The sequence below is a fragment of the Diabrotica virgifera genome, chromosome 6 (genome assembly GCF_917563875.1).
Source record: "Diabrotica virgifera virgifera chromosome 6, PGI_DIABVI_V3a".
Classification (NCBI taxonomy): domain Eukaryota; kingdom Metazoa; phylum Arthropoda; class Insecta; order Coleoptera; family Chrysomelidae; genus Diabrotica; species Diabrotica virgifera.
In genome coordinates, this window is record NC_065448.1 from 184,403,482 (window position 1) to 184,421,535 (window position 18,054).

General features: G+C 34.5%; 1 protein-coding gene across 1 annotated transcript in view; it reads right to left on the reverse strand.

The window, feature by feature from the left end:
• The window catches only part of LOC114331518 (UMP-CMP kinase 2, mitochondrial), a 92,053-nt gene extending 89,257 nt beyond the window's left edge, over positions 1–2,796 (reverse strand). Inside the window, exon 1 of the mRNA XM_028281110.2 lies at positions 2,572–2,796. Coding sequence (XP_028136911.2) covers positions 2,572–2,689 — 118 coding nt within the window. The 5' untranslated portion in view covers positions 2,690–2,796. The remainder of the gene's footprint in view (positions 1–2,571) is intronic.
• Positions 2,797–18,054: the final 15,258 nt, after the last annotated feature.

Genomic DNA, 18,054 nt, shown 5'->3' on the forward strand with positions numbered 1-18,054 from the left:
GATCAGCAAAGATAAACTTTCAAATACGGAAGTGAAAGAAATAGTAACCGATAAATTAGAAGATCAGTTTCAGAAATTGGAAAATAAAAATTCAGAAGAACAATTATGGGAGTCATGCAAAGAAACGTTGGAAAAAGTCCAAGAAGACCATCTAATGGAAAATCAGCGTGGGAATAGGCAACAGTGAATGACAGAAGAGATATTGAATTTAATGGATGCAAGAAGAAAATATAAGAATACTAATCTGACAGAATACAAAAAGCTAAACAGTATGATTCGAAGAAAAATAAGATCAGCTAAATCAGAGTGGCATAAACAACAATGTAAAGAAATTGAGAACTACGAGCGTATCTATGACGCATTCAATATGCACAAAAAAACTGAAAGAAGTTGCAGGACTGAATAAAAAATGCAATCCTCCACTAATCGAAGATAAAAATGGAAAAATTATAATCGATATCGAAGGTCAACTAATACGATGGACTGAATATATAAAGGAATTATTCGATGATGAAAGAAGCGAACTAGAAACGCTAAATGACATAAGCGGTCCTCCAATAACTAAGGAAGAAGTTCAATACGCTATAAAATCGCAAAAAATGGCAAGGTGATCGGACCAGATGGAATTTACGTAGAAACACTAAAGCTTTTAGGTACCGAGGGCATTAAGATACTTACGAAATTATTCAACTTAATATACGAAAGCGGAAAAATTCCTAAAGATTGGCTTAAATCCTCATTTGTTGTACTACCAAAAAAACACAGAGCCACAAAATGCAGCGACTATCGCACCATCAGCCTAATGAGTCATGTATTGAAAACTTTTCTCAGAATAATTCATTAAAGAACATATAGAAAAATTGAGGAAAGAATCTCAAGTACTCAATTCGGTTTTCGCTGTGGCCTTGGAACGCGTGATGCACTATTCGCAACCCGTTTTAATTCAAAGATGCAGAGATGTAAATCATGACGTTTTCATGTGCGCGATTGATTTTGAAAAGGGCTTTGATAAGGTTCGCCATGAAAAAATGCTACATATTCTTAAAACTACCGGTCTGGACGGTAGGGACATTAGAATAATCGCAAATTTGTATTGGGGCCAGGCTGCATGTGTTAGGGTTGGGAATTAGTGCTCTGAAGAAGTAAAAATCAAGCGTGGAGTTCGACAAGGCTGTATATTGTCACCAATGTTGTTTAATCTTTACGCTGAAACAATCTTAAATGAAGTGTTGGAAAGCGCAAAAGAGGGAATACTCATTAATGGTATGCTTATGAACAATATCAGATAGGCAGATGACACCTTGTTACTGACAGGATCAATTGAACATCTTCAAACATTATTGAACCAAATGGTGGCATTCTGCGCGATATATGGACTCAAACTCAACGCAAGAATCACAAAGTTTATGGTTATTAGTAAACAGGCAGCCGTAAATAATAATAACTATAACGTAAAAATCAGTAATGACTCAATTGAACGAGTAAGTAATCTTGTATATCTGGGTGCTCATATTAATGAAAGCTGGAACCCTAGTACAGAAATAAAAAGTAGAATTGCCAAAGCAAGAACAAGTTTTATGAAATTTAAGAAAATCCTGTGCAGTCATGATCTAAGTTTGGAACTTCGCATAAGAATGGTTCGATGTTATATATTCCCAGTACTACTTTACGGGGTTGAAGCATGGACCCTGACAGAATCGCTTTTAGAAAAGCTAGAAGCATTTGAGATGTGGGTCTACCGCCGTATTCTGAAGATCAGTTAGGTAGAAAAAATCACAAACGAAAGGGTTTTGCAACGTTTGAATAAAAGTTGCGAAGTAGTGAACACGGTTAAAAGGCGCAAATTGGAATACTTTGGTCATATAATGCGTCACCCAGAAAAATATGACATACTTCACCTTGTCATGCAAGGTAAAATAATGGGAAAAAAGAAGTGTGGGCCGCCGTACAACTTCTTGGCTTAAAACCCTACGCCAATGGTTTGGGAAAACTAGCACTGAACTATTTCGTGCGGCTGTATATAAGACAGTGATTGTTAATATGCTGGGCAACATGAGAGCCAACGATCGACAAGCGGTCTCGGCACCTTAAGAAGAAGAAGAAGAAGAATCCCAAAAAAAAACCGAGTAATCTGTTTGTATTAATTTAGAGCCGAAAATCCGCGAACCTCCAAATAACGTGCCTAAACAGTAACACTGAGCACCAGGTGCTCTTGGGGTCGGTTTTGATTGCGTCTTCATCTTTAGTGGCCCCAAAAGCCCCTGAGAAAAAAAATGTGGCTCTTAATTTACTGATTTTAACATTCATGCACTTTGATGCATTTTAGGCACGCACTGTATTATGCATTTCCACACACTTTTTTTCTATTGTAGACTTCCTGACGTCATCCTGAACACATGGAAAAAGTCGATAGGTGTTTTAGTTAAAAATCGATTTATTTTTCCTAAATGTCCTGGTCTGACGTAAGCATTGTTAAAAAATGAACGCTAAGACGCAATTATTTTAAACCAACTACTTTGACATTGAAAGAGCTGAGGTGTTAAGTTATTAAAGCAAAGCAAATACACTTACCAGTTTGATTAAAAATAGTTTTTTCATTATCATTCGGCCCGCACGTTTGCAAATACCGTCCACTACATGTGTGTTTTAACAACACAAGAAACGCCACAAGAACCGTACACTTCAACATTTTAGAAATAACTAAATGTTTATACTAATTGCTTTTATATAGGCTAGTGTGAAATATTGAGGCATCGAAGATAGCGAGACTGTTAATGAGGTCAAAAAAATTTTGTAATATTTATATTATACCAGATTTGTTTCCCACAAAATTATCGATTTGTTTACAATCGATTTAATGAATTAGGTTTTAATGATTATTAATTTAGCAATAATATCTTCCAAGTAGGTATAATTTTAATTAAACTGCTCGACAAACGTTAAGGATATTGGTATTATTAAAAAAAACTTTTGCTGTCGAAAAAATTTGGTTATTTTCATATTAAATGGGGCGAGCGGCACATCCCTAATTTGTGGCTTAGAAATAGAAAAAAGTATAAGGAAAAAATCGAAAAATAAATTTTGATGATTTTTCAACTTGCTGTATCTTTGTTCGCTGTAAATATTTCCTTTTGAAAATGTTACTGTATCATATTTGCATTATTTAAATAACAACGACATTTGTTCGAAATGTTTAAAAAAATTAAAAGAAGAGTTGTTAATTTTTAAACATTTTGTCGTCAGATTTCGTTAGTTTCATGTTTACTTAAAAAAGTTGAGTGACAAACTGTTAAGTTTGTAATTTTCACCAACACAGCCTTAAAACATAAATCATGAAGAAGTTTTCTGGAAAAGTTCAAGTCAAAATATGCAATAGGGAAAAAGTTATTGGTAGGGGAGCAAAGTATGCTAAATGTGCAGTCACTCGAGTGTTATGGGGATCTATTGCGTTGTGAAGAGTAGGTCTTAAAACCAAAAAAAGTTAAGTTTTCCATTTTAGTGGGGACTTTCCATTTTTAATTAATTTTCTATTTCCAACAATCCGTTTTTAAAATTATAGCGCCAACTATTCATAATTCGAAAAAATATCTCGAATAAAAGTTACTTATTTTTACATAAGGAATCCAAATCTGCAATAAAAAATGGGGCACCCATTTAAGATTTTAAAGTAACCCCTGTTTTAAACCCTATTTTAAAGTAATATTGAATACGTGTATTTTTCAGTTTTTCGATCTGATGTTCATTTCGCGAGGGATTCGTATTTAAAATTTTAAATTTACCCCCCACCCCTCCCCGTGGGAAGTCGTCTTTGGTATCATTCGATAGATTTTTGGAAAATATTGAGCACGTGTTTTTTAGTTTTTCGATCTGTCATTCATTTCGCGAAATATTCGTATTTTTCTTGTGAAATGGGACTAACCCATTTCCTTACGCGCCGCTCAAATCATCAGATTTTTTAAATATAAACAGTTTTGAATGTACTAAACTTACCTTATCTTAATCTGACGATTTCGAGTTTTTCTACGGATAGATTTTTTTCGCCCCCCCCCCCTTAACAAACTCCCCCTGGATTAAGAGCCAATATATGCCAGAGGTACATTTTCAGGGTACAATGTTTCTCCACATTTAATAATCTGACGCGCTCGAATAACTAGAAAAATCCCCGCTTGGGCTCTTCTACCATTATAAACGAGCGGCACACCCCAAAAAAACGCTTAATTCTCGAGATACTGACCACGGTGTGGTGAATGGCTTATTTTTGTCATACTTTATATTTTTGATGGGGCTGAAAACGAAAATGAGGTTTATTTGGAACTTTATGTGGGGGAATATTCTCAAAATCGCAATTTTACTCATTTAATTTTTTTAAGAATCTTGGACAAATCTTATAAATACTATAAATACCTCAAAGATGATACAGTAAAATTTTCGAAGGGAATTATGTACAGTTACCAAAGATAAAGTTATAGAGTTAAAAAATCATCTAAATTAATTCTAAATTGAACTTCATATTCGGATTCACCGACCTTGAAAATATAAGGAATGACCAAAATTGGGCATTCACCCATGATTTTAGGGTTGCTGCCGCTCGCCGTAAACAGTCCCATTAATTCCTTTTTTAATTCACAAAAAAATATCAGTACATTTTTATCACAATAATTTAGACGGCATTAGTTACCATGTGTTCAGTCTGTTTCTGAACTGTACAGATAGTCCAGAGAAATAAGGTTTTTCTCGTGACACATCCCCCTCCAGGCCGAAACCAAATTTTTTGAGTAGTATGGACATCTGTATTATTAACATATATGTTTCCTGCAGCCGATTTTGATGATATACATAGTTATAAACAAATGAAGATCGAAAAACGGTAAATTATCGCTTTTTTCGTCTATTACCAAAAACTTAAGCACTTTAAACAAATTTGAGAGTAAGAAACTCATAAATCGTATAAAAAACTTCAATATGGCATTCGCTGAATATGTCCAACCTTATTGGTTGCTTAGAAAATTGCAAAATAAATCATAAATATTGAGTTTTTATAAATATTCGGAACTTAGGTAAAAATTAACTTAGAATCTTCTTATTAAGCGGAATGCCGAGACTTCTTGTACTTAAATTATATTTTAAATTTCAAAGCAATTGGTCAAATAGTTTAAAAGTTATTTAATCTATTTTTCCCAAATTCATTTTTTTTGCAACACTATAAGTCAGAAAATTATGAGGTTACAATAATACTTCGGACAGTTTATGAAAGAAGAACATTTATACTATTACCTTAATTAAAAATAAATGACAAAAAATAATTTTCAACAGTGTAAAATTATTTTGCAAAAACATGTCCATTTTTTGCTTACTTATAAACAATTAGAATAACTTTTTAACCGTTACCCGTAGAAAAATTATTTTTTCATACTTAGAAAGACTGAATTTTTATACACATTTAGAAAGAAAAACAACTGTTCTAGGACATTTAGGGACAAAGTTAGCCCCCCCCCCCCCATTTTTTTAATTCACATGTTTTTGCAAAATTATTTTGTAATATCTATAATTATTTTTTGTCATTTTTTTTAAATTAAATTAATACTGTAAATTTTCTTCTTTCATAAACTATCCAAAATATTACTGTAACTTCATAATTTTCTGACTTACAGTGTTGCAAAAAAAAATAAATTTTGGATAAACAAATTAAATAACTTTTAAACTATTTGACCAATTGCTTTGGAATTTAGGGTGTAATTTAAGCACCATAAGTCTCAGCATTCCGTGTAATAAGAAGGTTCTAAGTTAATTTTTACATAAGTTATGAATATTTATAAAAACTCAAAATGTATGATTTATTTGGCAATTTTCTAAGTAACCAATAAGGATAGACATATTCAGCGAACGCCATATTGAAGTTTTTTATACGGTTTATGAGTTCATTACTCTCAAATTTGTTTAAAATGCCCAATTTTTTAGTGGGAGACGAAAAAAGCGAAAATTTACCGTTTTTTGATCTTCATTTGTTTATAACTATGTATATCATCAAAATCGGCTGCAGGAAACATATAGGTTATTACTATAGATGACCATATTACTCGAAAAATTTGGTTTCAGCCTGGAGGGGGATGTGTCACCAACACGATATTGTTTTTCCTTATTTCTCTGAACTAAGAATTCTAAATAATCATTTTCATTTCGAAGTTTTTTAGTAAAGAGGTATGGAAAGAAGGAAGTTAAGTGTTAATATGGTTATTGTTATGATCCAGGCTGGTGCTAGGCAAGCGGATGTAGGTGCAAGTTGTAATGTATCGCAAAGTATAGTTTCTCAGTTAGTCAATCGTTTCAACTAAACGGGAAATGTTGCGGAACAGCTCAGAACTGCAAGGCCGAGAGTTACTACGCCCGCACAGCACCGTTACATTACTCTATCAGCTCGAAGAACTCCACTCGATACTTGTAGAATCCTAAATAGAAAATTTTATGAGGCGACGAGAACTGCGATGTCAGTAGCAACTCTACGTCGAAGGTTCTCTGAGGTCCATTTAAGCCATTTAAGATCAAGGCATCTTTTAAGAAGAGTTCCGCTAACCGCAGAGCTCAGACGCCAAAAACTAGCTTAGGCTGTGAAACATCGAAATTGGCAGAAAGAATGGAAATATGTACTCTTTACTCACAAGTCCCGCTCTGGAAGGTACTCCGATAGTCGTCGCTTACCTGTTTGGACCAATCCGTTAGTGCCGAGAAATCGTCGACCTACCCAGAAAATTTGTCCATTTCGAGGAGGTACTGTTACAGTGTGGGCTGGAATTTCTTTTGATGGTCGAACAAACCTATTAGTTTTCGTGACCACACATCTCGTAACACGACAATTCGTAACCGGACAAGTGGTAACGGACAACTCGTAATGGCGACAGTTAGTAACAGTGACACTTCGTAACGGCGTCAATTCGTAACTATACAAATTCGTATCGGACAATTCGTAACGTCAAAATTGAATTATTCTATTTATTTTTGTTAACATGGAAACTATTTGTTATTACAGTTATAGTTGAAATTATGCTTATCAATTTAACGAATCAGTACTGGGATAAACATGTTTAACATATTTTATATTTCGTGTTTCAGAAGCCCATTGACATTCCATTCCATGATTCGTAGTTGCTTAGCCATTTCGAATTTTCGGTATAGCTCTTTAGCGCTATGTTCCAATCTAGTAACGCGTATATCTATTTGTGTTATTTTGTCATCTATCTTGATGAGTTTTTCTAATATTATTTTCAATGTATTCTTGGTTTCCATTTCTTGGTCCGTTTGTTTTACAATATTAACTACATCACTGTATTTTCTATTTGCAGTGACGTTTTGTGCTTTTGGTTTTTCCTTCTCATTGACCCTTTGTGGTGGTTTTGGTAGACTGGCCTTATTTGTTCTCTGATTTCTCAGCTTTTGTATTTTTTTTTTGCTACATAACATCCTCGGTAGCTTGCAGGATGATTTTCACCACAATGGATACACTTTGGTTCCTCTTTTAGTGGTTTCTGACAATCTTTGGTAAGTGCTTATCGATGCATTTAACACATCTTGGTTCCTTATTACAATATTTCCAGGTATGACCATAGGCCTGGCATCTTTTGCACTGTGGTACCAGCTTCAAGCTCCTTAATGGTTCAATTTCTACTCTCATGCTCAAAATGTCAGTTATTCCAAAGATTTTGTTTATATCTTTAAGAGGTTTTTTAGTTCTCCACTTCAATTTCTTATCAGCTTGTATAGCTTTATATCCTCTTCTTTGTAGCTCCTTTACTATGTCATTAGGCTGATAGGAATGATGTAGTTTCTTAACCATTACTCTGATTGGTCTTTCTTATTATTTCCATATGTGTGATAGGAAAGTTTACTCGTGTTTAAACTGTTTATTAGTTTTCTATACTCATTACTGTCGGGTGTATTGATTTTTATGACTTCACTGTTTATTATTTCATGGTGAATTTAATACTAGCATCGACTAGAGTCTTACTTAAGTTGGCAACATCTTCGAAACCTTCTACTACAACCGGAGGTGGCAGTTTTGGCTTTTGAATTTGCTTTACAGCTGTTGCTTTCTCTGGAGAGGGAGGAGATAATGAAGTATCCATTTTGCGTTTTTAGGTCCTCCTGTTCTCCTGTCCTATCCACTCCGTTTCGTTGGCTAAATCTTCTTCATCGGTAAAATATTCAGATTTGTCTGTTTTGGTTTTTGTTTTATCGGCGCTTGCTGTTGACCCTATATCTTGTTGGGTATTCTCAAGCTTTGCTAATCTTTGCTCCATTGTGATAATTATTTGATTTAGGCGCTGATTATCTATATTAAGTTTTTGAACATTATTTTCTGATTGAACCCATGCATTATATAATGCTTGTTCATTTTGCGAACGTTGTGCATTTTCTGAAAATAAAACGTTCTTTTCCTGGACTAATATTGCCTCAGTTGGCATCTGATTAGGAAACATTTTAAAATAATAATTGTTCCTTTATATTTAATAAAAATAAAAGTAAAAACTTACTTATTAATCGACTTTTGGTTTCTGGTTTCGTGATAACATAACGACCATTTAACCCTGTAACCGTCACACATTAAATTTATTAAAATAAAATTCTAAAAATTTGTGTGGGCGTTTTTTAAGCGTCTATGAACGTATCAGTGGGGTTGGTATATGCAATTTTTGTATAAAAAGTGGAGTTTGAAAAACGTTGCCCTCAAGTAACATTGTCCATTAGTGGTATAACGAGAACGTTGCTCGAAAGCAACAGTATCAGTTTGAGGTTAAAATTTTTGCATTGTGCAAACGAGAAATCACCATCAACAAAAGTAATTTTTTTAGGGCTTACAATATGTAAAAAAAGTTACAAAAATAAGCAAACATGAACTTTATTACTTACACAGTTACAAGAAAAAACAAAAATAAAAATTTATGGAGAGTTATGGAAATTAAAGAAACAATTCTTGCCCGGTGTAAAACATAATCTCATGTCACATTTTTGACACATAATTGTCGTGTAGCCATTCTTGCAAAAGCGGCATATTCCTTTTGGTCCATAGATCGCACCTTGAAAACCATATGGCAATAACTGCAATTTTTTCATGAAATGACCTTTGAATGCAGTCTAATAGGAAAAAATCTATTTTTTAATGCTATATAGCAGAATCTGCAAAAAATTTTTAAGTTCGGCACCAGAAAGATACATCCCTATGGCTTTTATCAAAAATCGATTCTTCTTTTTATACCATCAGGTATTATCTGCAGTTGATGCTCTACGGTTCTAAAATTGGAACAAAAACTTAGATCTATATGGCAATATGTGCAAAATGTGACCCACGCTCGTAAAATAAAAGCGAGATGTACTAAGGAAAAATCTTTTAAATGCAACAAAACATACGAGTGCTGCAGAGAGATTTCATTGCAACACTGGAAATAAGCGACAAGACTATAACAAATTAATATACGACGTCATACTGCAGATGGGTTTATCCCAAAAGAAAAGCGAGGAACTCATAAGAATGGAAAAAGAATCAACGAAGTCGTGAAACAAAACAAAATGATTTACATTGAGTCCATTCTTAGAGTGAAATCTAACTACCTAAGGAAACAAACTACCAGATAATTCGTCAGCGCTGACAAAACTCTTGCTGATATTCATCGCGATTATATAAAATTTTGCAAAGAAAAAGTTTCGGTGTTCGGAAATTACGCTACGATGATAACCATATTTCACACAGAATTTAATATACATTCCTTTAAGCCTAAAAATACCTTTGCTTGCTGTGAGAAAGTTACAGAAATTAATTAGACAAATCGACATTAGAAACAGTCTATAATACTCACCGTCAGGAAGTGGAACTCAATAGGAAAGAGAAATAAATGACTTAAAATCTGCAAAATCCAACAATTGCGTCACTTCTTGTTTTGATTTACAATCATTACTACCGACGCCTTCAGGCGAAGTCTCTTTATTTTATTACAAAAGCAGATTATCAACATTATTTAATTTCACAATTTTTTACCGGACCACAAATGCAGGACACTTCTGTCTTTGGTTCAAGCGAATTGCTAATCGTGATTCAAATGAAATAGCGTCGTTCCTGCTACAATTTCTGAGGAACGATGCCAGCGAAAAAGAAAAAATATTATACTCAGATAACTACTGTGGGCGAAACAAGAACAAGTACAGTCGGAAAAATAAAAGAATACCCATGAACGAACGTATAAAACACGCTGTATTTTCCTGTCACCGTGTCACACAAAAAATTGGCCAGCGAAAGTACATGTAATAATTATTGTTACATGTACTTGTACTGGACAATTTCCTTTGTGATACGGTGACAGGAAAATACAGCGTGTTTTATATGTTCGTTCATGGGTATTCTTTCATTTTTCCGACTGTATATTGTCTATCTTTGTCAATATGCAGTACAGAAATTGAAAACATACCTAAACCACAAATTTTTGATAACGGGTCACTCCCAAAATACGGTAGATAACGTGTATTCTTTGATTGAGAAACAAAAAAAGGCTTTAAAAGATGACCAATTTACGTGGCTGCGCAATGGTTCACAGTGGTTCAAACAGCGATAAAAACAGGTGAACCTTATATAAAATTAATGAAAGGTGTACATCGGATATATTGGACTTTAAAAAACGATGTAAGGAAATGGGGAATAATTATAACATTGACGAAGAAGGAAATCAGGTCGTCTGTCGTCTGGAATGACATAAGATGAACTAGGTGGAGAAGACATTTAAAAATAAGTTTCAGGTTAAGGCAAGCTTTAACGATACAGAGTTCAGAACCATTAATATAAGGCAAAAACAACGAGGGATGGTGGCTAAGATGGAACTAAGTAAAGCATATTCGCATCCACCAGGAATATGCAATCTCAAAAAACAAGATGTAGACTCTCACTATGCAAGGCTAATGTTATTCAAGAGCACTATCATAGGTTTTATGCAGATATACACGTGACCAATGCAACAATAGAAGACGAACAGACAGATTATAATATGCAACCCTTTGATTAAGTGTTAGCACTAAAAATTTGTAATAAATAAGTACAATCTTAAATAAAAAAACTATTATTTGATATGCATTTTTACTGCGTCATTTGCGAAAATTGATATATTTTTTAAAACCATATGGGCGTATGTGCTAAAATACCTACTAATTTTAGCAAATTTTATGTACTTCTTAATTTATATAAAAATATGCAAAATTAAAGACAATTATACCAAATATCAGGTTTGTAGTTTAATTTTTGGAACTACAAGAAATAAAATTAACTTTACAAAAACTTAAAATGCTCATAACTCGATATTATGATTTTTGCAGTTACTGCCCTATGGTTTTCAAGGTGCGAGATGAGCCAGTGTCTCACGTTGACTTTCCTAGTGATGTCATGTGATCGACTTTTCGTAGGAATTACAATTTTTTCGACCGTCTCGTTCAGTGAAGGCCGCCCCTTCTTTTTAATTTTACCTGTTTGGTGAAAAGATTCAGCTATGTCCATTTTAAATTTTTTTAAAGGCATTGGTTTTACTTTTAGCTCAGCACAATGATGTTCATATACTAGCCAGGAATTAACAAAACACATATCTAATAGATATGTAAAAATGGCATAGTACCATCGTCTAGCCCTACTAGGACTGCGGTATAATCCTAAAAGAGAATTGGCTTTATCCACATCTCCCATGTATCGGTTATACTGTTTTATTATGGCAGGGCAAGGAACATCAGCTTTTTGTTTGGAATGCTCCATATATTTATTTCTACCTATTTGTATTTCATCATATTCATCTCCCGAATCTGCAACTAAACACTCATCCAAATGCTTACTTTCGATGTCCTCATCATCGGATATACTCTCTGTATCTGATACATCTGCTCTAACAGGAACTATGTAGCTCCTTTTTTTTTTCATAAAACGTAACAGGAGGGATGTCCATATTTCTGAAAAGAAAATTTAGCTTAGTTTTTACCATTACCACTCAGGGCCGTAACTACCATTGGGGCAACCGGGGCAATGCCCCGGGGCCCCCGGCCAAGGGGGCCCCACAAAGGCGTCCTTTTGGTTGGCAGTGCATAGATTTTAACGAGGAAAATAAAAATATGTAATTTAAAAGCCGATATCGACGAAATATTTTCAAATGGCACAATTTTAAAAAAGACAGCAACATAAAGTCCTAATTTTTCACTGGGGAAATTAGTCTTTTCGACTAAAATGCAATTTTAACAGAACAGGGGCCCTGAGGCCTGAGCTAAGCTGGGAACCCCGAGACCTTAACATAAAAATTTAAATTATTAGTTAGGAAATTAGTTATTTCGGCGTAACAAAACCTAAAATGCCATAGGAAGAGGGGGCCCGGGCTAAGCTGGGGCCTCCGAGACCTTTCGTAAACATATAAATTGTTGCTGAGGAAATTAGATATTTTGGCGAAATAAAAATTAAAATGCAACCGTAATAGTGGCCCCAGGTCCCAGCCCAGCTACTTTGACTTAACCAATTTTCCCAGACAACATCTTGGTATGTGAAGGGAACAACATGGTACCACTTTTTAAAAAGAAGGGTAAGGGTAAGATAGAATGAGCACATTAGGATCAGTCCCACCACTACAATGACCAGCTTCACTGACTGTGTTTGGCTCACATTGCAGTTGCTTAAGGCACCTTAAGGTGCATTTACGTTTGCTTGGTAGTTCGCTTGATTATTCGTTCGCTACAAAGTAAGACCATTTACATTGTAGTGTACGAACGCATTCGTTGCTGATCCGTCCACAATGTCAGATACAGATAAAGATGTATTCATTAGCGCTGCTAATTTTATAATTATTGCAAGACATGCTGGAAAAAAAAGAAAGAGGAGAGTGTGGTGTTCACACGGGAGGGAAAATGCGTTTTCAAGTGGTTAAATATCAAACATTTTTCCGGACCCCTTTGCGTTGCGGGGTAGGGGGCCCCCAGATTACGTTTGCCCCGGGGCCCCCAACATCGTAGTTATGGTCCTATACCACTTAACGTCAACGTTGATTCTAAGCAACATACTTTTTAGGCAAAGTTTTTGCTAAAACTACTCAATGTACAACGTAGATGTATGTTTTAGATTATAAATAAACCTTTCCTAAATAGACTCTAAAAATATTACAGCAAATACGTGTTTTTACTTACCGATTTGTTTATATTTAACTAGCAACGTCGGCACTACAACACTTCCATTGAAACCTCATACTCGAAATGATGCTTACTAAGTTAAAAAATTTTAATACAGGTGGCGCACATGCCGGAATCATAGACCAGTGTTTTTCAATCTTGTTGATCTCGCGACCCCTTTGCAGGTTAAAATATTTTGGCGACCCCCTGGTGTCATAGAAAGCCAAAGATATAAATTAGTTAAAAACTACATACGTTAAGTAATAATTTTTTCCGATTTGGGTACATTTAACTTTTATTCACAGGGGCCAACAATTAAATAACGGCCAAGATTTTGCTTTGAAGTTTGATGAATCTACATATATGTTTCCGACTGTGCACAGTTTGTAGTATTTGTGCGCTTTGAAGCAGATGACAGTATCAATGGTATTATGGAAGAAATTTTATTTTGCCAAGCATTTTCTGCAAACACTACTGTCCAGTGTTTGTACGATATGTTTTTAGAAAGCACTTGCGACTACAATATTGATTGGAAAAAATGTATCGCTATTTGTAGCGATGGCGCTAAAGCTATGACTTGCAAAAATAGCGGACTCATTGCAAAATAAAAACGACAATGCCAAACATATCCTGCACACATTATTTTCTTCATCGACGGGCTCAATGGCTCAAGCTGCTAAGGTAGTACCTTTTGATTTAAATGACGTGCTCAAGGAGGTAATAAAAATTGTAAAATATACCAAAGCTATCTATCTATTTTTGCCAACCGGGCTATTCAGAATCGTTTGGGAACATATGAGCTCGCGTCATTAAAATCTCCTTTATCACATAAGAGGTCAGGTGACTATCCAAAAGAAAGGTATTATAAGCTGAATTTTTAATGTTCTTACAAGATGCAAAATCTAAATATACTTATCGTTTTTCTGACCCTATTTACTCTTGAAATTAGTATTTTGGTAGATCTTTTTAGCCACCTTAACAATTCGAATAAGACCTTCAAGGAAGAGAAGATAATTATATTAACAGCTCTAAAGATAAAGTAAAAGCATCTCACGCAAAATTTCGTTTGTGGTCAACCTCTCTACAAAACAAAATGTTTGTCTTTCCATGTGCTCAGAAGAATAATGAAGATAATGCAACAGACCAAAGTTTTGCAGTATTGGCTCACATTCCTTGCATCATTCAAAGCTTGCAAAATCTACAAGAGCAACTTTTGATTTACTTTCCAGACTTGCACGCTGAAGCTGACAATGGGCGTAGATGAATTTTAAACCATTTTTTGGTCAAATTAATAGATCTGGCTAATATCCCCAAAAAAATAAAATAATGTCTTTTAGATTTAGCTGCTGAAGGCATGCTTAAAATGAAATTTTATTCGCAAAGTGTCGACGTACTTTAGATAAAAACAAAACACCAATATCCCGCGCTGGCAAGGGAAGCTGTTAAATTATTAGTGCAATTCCCCACTTCATACTTGCGTGAATTGACATTTTCTTCAATGGTAGACATTAAAACTAAAAAGAGAAATAGACTGAATTAGAAAATGATTTGATTATTAACCATTCAAAAATAGCACCACAATTTGATAAACTTTTGAAAAACAAACAAGCACATCCTTCCCACCAAAATTTTGCTTTAAGAACCTCAACTTTTTCTTTCAGTCGGCGACCCCCCGACAAAGGCTTCGCGACCCCCCAGGGGGTCGGGACCCACAGATTGAAAAACACTGTCATAGACGAACGGTTGTCGCTTGTATACCACACCGTCCTACTGTGGTAAAATTCGACGTATATGGAAATTTTAGAGTTTGAAGTCAACGTTGCTTGAGAGCATCATGCGCACTTACAGGGTTAATTGGATCGTCGGACATCACTCACGATAAATAATATCCTTAATAATATTCTAATTTAACTACTCGTTGATAAGAACGTCTCGGATACAACCTTACCGTTCGGAAGTCTATTTGTTACTAAGAAATTGAAAATGTTTATACATTTCATATTATATCATTCAGATCTTATTTACTTCCGAATTAATTTTTATGCCTACGCCATTGAAATTATATAAAATTCTTGGTGGTTTATGTCCAACAATACCGTGGTCCCGAGAGGTGACGTTTAGATACGAAACAAGCATGAAATTGCTAATGAAATTCGCGAGAATTTTTGATGGCATGCATCCATCCGTCACAGCTCTGCCTCCTGTTATAACTCTAACTCCAACTTGAACCAAAATATTCAAATTTAATGAAACCCTCGCTAGTAATTTGGTAACCTTCGCCAACCCTCATTATTCATCAAAGTTTGTTATAGTTTTGATTAACCGGTTAAGTACGCGGAACGGGGAAAGAGGAAAGACGAGAGCGTTACTTTGGAAATTACTTTCTACATATCATTCCACTTTGGTAAACATTTTTTTCTACAATTTTTTTAAAGGGAAATTAATAAAAAATAAATTGTTTATTTTCGTTTTTAATAGTCTAGGAAGCCACTGCGCATCCGCTAGGAAAAATATACTTTTATTTCTCTGATTCTGGCCTTGGTTAACTAGAACTTTAGCCACGTAATTGTATAATTTATCACTAACTCAGGTGTAATGTATGGTGTGTGTGTTGAGTAAGTGTCTTGTTACTTTGAAAAGTCAACGTCATTGTCTTTGCAAAGAGACGCTAATTGTATCCGAACCTCTGCGGTCCCTCCGGTGAGTACCGATCCCACAAGGACAGAAACTATTTTCATTTATTAATTTATAATAAATGAAAAAATTCCTGACCCTGGTGAGATTCGAACTCACTACCATTCGGAACTTTCTTTTCAAAGGTTAGGCGCTCTTACCACTGAGCCACAGAGGGGGTAAAAATATTCTGAATTTTTTGCACAATCTTACTCTTACTCAAAAAGGCCCCCTTTTAACAAATTTGCATGTTTTTTTTTGTTTTTTTCCTAAAATTATTTTTTTTGCATGGAACAAAGTTTTTTAGATTTTTTGGATCATTCCAAACAGAAAAGGTCTTTAGTGACTTTTCTCTAAAAATGATAGTTTTTGACATATAAGCGATTAAAAATTGAAAAATTTCGAAATCGGCCATTTTTAACCCTCAAAAACTATGTGAAAAAGTTAAAATTTGAATGTTGGCAAAGTAAGTGGATATTCTTTAAACATCGATTCATGAAATCCCGAAGAGTTTTTTGCAATACAATATTCAAAACTCCTTTGTTTTTTAATTGATAATCAAGCGTGCGCGACACTATTTTCCACCGACAGTATGGTGCAAATAAAAGGAATAAATTCGTTATTTCGTAAACCGGCGACTTTAAGGAAAAATCCCGAAACAGGTCGATTTGTATTTTTAAGTTACGATATTATGGCATATATAATATACTAGTGACGTCATCCATCTGGCCGTGATGACGTAATCGATGATTTTTTTAAATGAGAATAGGGGTCGTGTGCTAGCTCATTTGAAAAGTTCTTCAATTATCTATTTAGTAATATAAACATTTATATAATTATTTATACAGGGTGTCCTTCTAATTCTTTTTTGTCAAATAATTTAATTTAATAAAAATTTTTTGGACACCCTGTATAAATAATTATGTAAATGTTTACATTACTGAATAGAGAATTGAAGAACCTTTCAAATGAGCTACCACACGACCCCTATTCTGATTTAAAAAAATAATCGATTAAGTCATCACGCCCAGACGGATGACGTCACTAGTATACCATACATGCCACAATATCATAACTTAAAAATAAAAATCGACCTGTTTCGGGTTTTTTCTTAAAGTAGCCGGTTTACGAAATAACGAATTTATTCCTTTCATTTGCACGATACTGTATACACATGCAACGGTGGAAAATAGTGTCGCGCACGCGTGATTAGAAATTAAAAACAAAGGAGTTTTGAATATTATATTGCAAAAAATTCTTCGGGATTTCATCAATCGATGTTTAAAGAATATCTGCCTACCTTGGCAACATTCAAATTTTCAGTTTTTCACATAGTTTTTGAGCGTTAAAAATGGCCGATTTCGCAATTTTTCAATTTTTAATCGCTTATATGTCAAAAACTATCATTTTTAGAGAAAAATCACTAAAGACCTTTTCTGTTTGGAATGATCCAAAAAACCTAAAAAAACTTTATTCCATGCAAAAATAATAATTTTAGGAAAAAAACAAAAAAAAAACGTTTTAAAAATTTTTGACCACCTTTTGGTCCTGGCAACATGCAAATTTGTTAAAAGGAGTCCTTTTTGAGTAAGATTGTGCAAAAAATCCGAATTAGAATATTTTTCCTAGCGGATGCGCAGTGGCTTTCTGGACTATATAAACATCGAAAACATATTATATTGTCAATATCGAAAACCCCTTTGTTTTTTAATTGCTAATCAAGCGGCCGCTATAATATTTTCAACTGCTGCGTTGTATATATACAACATTATGCGTAAATATACATATGTGCGGAAAGATATTCTGATTTCATTTTTTTTTTCACCATCTTGCTTGATAAGGTTCCCTATTAACAAATTTGCATGTTGTCAGGAAATCACTATATATCCATAGGCACGGAGCATTAGCGTTAGAACGCATGATTGTGGTCACAGTTTTTTCATTATTTTTAGTCAAGACCCTAAAATGAGTTATCCCGAGATGTATGTAACGGAGGCTACCGGCCGGCCAACCTCACTTGCTAAAATACTATTGCTAATAATGTTCCGCGCAGCGCAGCAGCGTTAACCCGGTCTCCTGGTCTCCAAGTACACCCTGGCGCTGTCCCATAGCGTTGCCCGGAGATTTAGCCAGGAAAGCAGATCGGCTGCTAGGCTCCGTTACATACATTTCGGGACAACCAATTTTAAGGTCCTGGCTACAAATAAAGAAAAACCTAAA